Source organism: Nicotiana attenuata, chromosome 11 (assembly GCF_001879085.1).
Source record: "Nicotiana attenuata strain UT chromosome 11, NIATTr2, whole genome shotgun sequence".
Taxonomy (NCBI): domain Eukaryota; kingdom Viridiplantae; phylum Streptophyta; class Magnoliopsida; order Solanales; family Solanaceae; genus Nicotiana; species Nicotiana attenuata.
In genome coordinates this window covers 55,022,889-55,027,194 of record NC_031999.1, presented here as the reverse complement: position 1 = coordinate 55,027,194, position 4,306 = coordinate 55,022,889, and the positions used below count along the sequence as shown (strand labels likewise).

At 31.8% G+C, this 4,306-nt stretch overlaps 1 protein-coding gene across 1 annotated transcript; it reads right to left on the bottom strand.

Moving 5' to 3' along the window:
* On the bottom strand, window positions 1,542-2,546 carry LOC109235077 (protein GLUTAMINE DUMPER 2-like). The gene has a single exon (XM_019401074.1). The coding sequence runs from the start codon at window positions 2,370-2,372 to the stop codon at window positions 1,863-1,865; it is 510 nt and encodes a 169-aa protein (XP_019256619.1). The 5' UTR covers window positions 2,373-2,546; the 3' UTR covers window positions 1,542-1,862.

The window sequence follows — 4,306 nt, the reverse complement described above, 5'->3', positions numbered from 1 at the left end:
AAATTTTTCGACACGAATTCGAATTAATAACTTAAAAAATTTGCCCTTTCCATGGGACAATAGGTGAGTTACCAGCCTTTTGAAGTCGCCACATATCAAAGGCAAGTCTTCAACAGTAACCCTAAAACAACCCCCCCCCCGCCCCCCTTCGACTCATGAGGGGGTAGGGTGTAGTAACCCAAGTGTAATGTCGTACACGTGTTCATACAAGTGTCACGTGACTTACAACTACAGTACAAGAAATTAATGCATGAAATTCTTGTTGTTTCCTTCAGTTTCAGGTTAAAAAGCCTAGGTGTCTGATTTTTCATGTGAATTTCTGAACTACTCCCTTCGTTAAAGGCTTAAAGCTAAACCATTGGACCACCTTATCGAGTTTTATAGTATAAATTTTCTTTTAGTTATACGATTTTTTATCCAATGAGATAGATAAATTAGTAATATAAAAGATTGATAAATAAATTACCAGAAATTAAATCTTCATATTATCATTTTTAACTGATCTATTTTTTTTATGATATAGTGGTGGTCGCCAGCTTGCATGTATCTCAACTATTTTATCAAATATGCTATCTCTCATTAATACAAGTATCAAATAACTTTGTCCACCAAAACTTAAAAATATCAAAAGAAATCACCAAGTATTTTGTCTTTGTTGAAATTTAAACCTGAGACGTTAGGGTTTTTCACTCACTTTATTGACCAATAGGTCACTCCCTTAGTAATTTTTTTAAATATGTATGTATATGTATATAACTGAATATTTTATAATAAAAAATAAAAGAGAGGAACCTTTTTATAATATTCAGGCATTTCAGGGTTGGGATCTCAGTTCTTAGGACCACATCAAGATACATCTCATTCAATGTCTACCTAACTATTATTAAGGTGGGTGATTCACACCATATATATGACAAGATAATGATAAATTGATACAATATATATAAAAAACTAGAATCTCTACATAAAGGTTGGAGAAAAGAATATGTTCACAAAATAAGGCATTCTCTACTGAATAATAATACTTTCATTTTCTTCTACTTTATTTTATCCTCAATCTAGAAGTTGGAGAAATTTTATAAATTTAAATAAAAGTAAAGGGCAGCGCCGAGTGCACGAAGTATACCGTATTCACGCACGGTCCGGGGAAGAGCCTTACATTGAGGGATGTGATGTAAACAACCTATCATGATGATGCAAGTATCAGTGGCTGATTCTACGACTCACACACGTAACATATAGGTCACACAAAGATAACTTTATCATTGCTCAGATACTCTTCTTTTTAAATTTAAATAAAGATAGCTATAAATAAAAATATTATTAAAGCAAGAAAAAATAGTAATGATGGAAAGGGATCGTACCTTCAACGAAGAAATAAGGTGAATATAATAACATCGTAATCCTATATGCTATGCTTAAAGTTATGCATTTTCTCTTTGTTTGGCTTCCTATAGAGCATCAACATTTGTTTTAAAGGTAGTTTAGATGAATAATAGCATATGTAAAGAATGATAATAAAAAACTAATTAAGATCTTCATTAAATTACCAAAATAAAGTTTTCCCATTCATTCTCCAAAAAGTATATACATTTCCGGAATTTCCAAGAAAAGGAAAAAAAAAAAGTTATATCCACCTCTACTTTTTTCAAAACCACCTCCCAATTCCTAATCTTCCTAGCACCTCATACCCATAGAAAATAAAAAATCCAATAATTTATAAAGCAAATTAATTTCCCTTAATTTTTCTTCATTTTTTTTTTAATTAAGGGGCCTAATTTGAGCATTTCCACTTCATGTCCACCAATTTCCTCACTGAATTCACCGGCTCAATTAATTCAGATTCGCATTGCAAAAGATCATCAAACGGTCTCCCGTTCCATGTTAGGAGCACTTTCTACATTTTCAGGACTCAAACTCGAGACCCTATTTTCTTGTTTCTTCTCTCCCTCCTCTTCTCCCTCCGATTTCTCCGTACTACTCTCACTGCTTGCAGTACAACCACTACTGCAGCTACCAAAAGATGAAACCCTACTAGATATAGGTGTAGCAATAAAAGTTGGCTTCATTTCTCCAGCCATAATAACCAAAAACTTCTCTTCAAAAATTGGTGGTACAACCTTAATATCAGATCCATTACCATTATTATTCCTTTCTCCAGCTTCAATATCATCTTCATTTTCACCTTCATTATTTTCAAGGTACCCTGAAAGTCTCCAATAAGAACATGCTAATATTAATAAAGCAAATGCAATTAGTCCTAACATAGCTGCTAATCCACCGAATAAATACGGTACCGGTGAGTGCCACGGTGATCGTGGCGGCCCCGCCGGAGAAATAGCGGTAGAAGAAGATGACTCTAAATTCGTCATCTGATAAATAATCTTTGTTTTTCAAGTCGAAATATTTTGTAATTACGTAGTTTAGTCGCCTCAGAATCAAACTTTATTGTATAACGAAAATTTACTAAATTTAGAAGGTTTTTGGGATTTTTTTTTTTTTTTTAATGGTGGTGGTGATGGAGGAGGAGGAAGAAGAGAGAATGGAATGAAGAGGATGAGTAAAGGGAGGAGATTATATATAGAGATGAAAAGAATGGATTTAATTATTTGTTTTGATTTTAATTTTTTTGAGTGAATTGTGTCGTCATTGCATGAGAAGTGGGGCTACGTTGTTATGCTTATTTATTTATTTATGTTTTTCCTTTTTAAGGGGGACATCTAAATATACAGTGGGAAGCACTCAAAAGAAAGAAAGAAAGTTGATTGTGGATGAGTTAATAGTGTCCCAATCATCTTTTAAATTTTTTATGTTTTAATTAGGAGAAAGAATTTGTATAAGAAAACTTCTTTTATTTGAGAGTTAATACCCTAAGATAGTCCTAAACTATTAACTTTTCGTCAGTACGTACATAAATTATTGGATGTCTCTAAAATTTCACTAAACTATATTGCACACAAAATAGTTGATAGTTTTAGGAGGGGAGGGGGGAGGGGGTTAGGGTATTTGACTTTATTTGTAGGTTAAATATATTAAAATATAACTAAATAAATAAATAAATATTAATTTTTTTCTAACGGTTTAAACTATTTAGATAAGTTGATCACACAATCAACGAATTTGATCGTTAAATGATAGTCATTTCGGACTATATAATATTATCTAATATAAAGCTCATTTTGTTTAATTACCAAATATTTTTTTTAACATTTATACATAAACCAAAGAATGTAGTGATCAGCTGACATGATGTTTAATAAAGCCTTAGAATTGCTTCCATCGAGGGTTACAGCGGAGTGGTAAGTATTTCTTCATCCTTAATTCGAGGACTCGAGTTTGAACTTTGGGTGTGAAGTTGCGTTTTTAAGGTAGCGTTTTACCCTCCTAGGAAAAAAATTTGGGGCGAATCCGAATTTAATCGTACCCCGGCACAAATACCGAATACCAATTAGTGGAAAACCCAAAGAAAAGGCCTTAAATTTGCCAGTGGGATATGAAAAAAAACGTACAGAAAAACCCATGATTTGGATGTCTTTTAGCTTAGTGCTGATTGTTTGCAGTGCTAGGGTGACCTTGACCATGGGCCCCATTAAAATAAGGAAAATATTATTGTATTCATAGGAAAAAATTAGTTTCTCAAGAATAAATAAAGTAATCCCTTGTCCAAAAATAAAATAAAATAGCATTATGACTAGACGAAGCACACGAGGCAACATATTTAGTTTTCTATATCGATTGTTCACCTTTTTTAGATCTAATTTATACTCAGAAACTATATAAGATGTTATAAATTACAATTGTTATAGCTAAAAGTATATAAAAGATTTTTGAAAAAGGCATTAAGAAACTCCTTTTTTTTCAAAACAATAAATATATTATTCTTCTCGTGATATAGGGAGTACGTTTTACATGAAGAAGAAAAATGCCTTAATTTAATAAAAAGATAAAATATCTTGCAATGAGGCTCATTTTTTTCCTTGTCAAAAGCGGTTAATTTTATTCAAATTAATCAGTTCATAGACTTTAAATAAAACAATTTTATTTTGTTATTTTCTGGCAAAATTCAATTTCACAATAAATAGGAATATATATTTTTCGTACGTAATATCAAAAGAGAAAGTTATATAAAAGAGTTTCGTTAGGCTCATCATTTGTTCTTTTAAGATAAGGCTAAAAATGCTGAATCATTAGGTATTGTTGCTTCACAGTTTACACCAACTATTTGTACACCTTTTTTGCTAGTAGAATTAGCCTTTAATTTCCATGTTGATAGTGGGACCCATCCTAGAAGGATTGTATGGGAGGG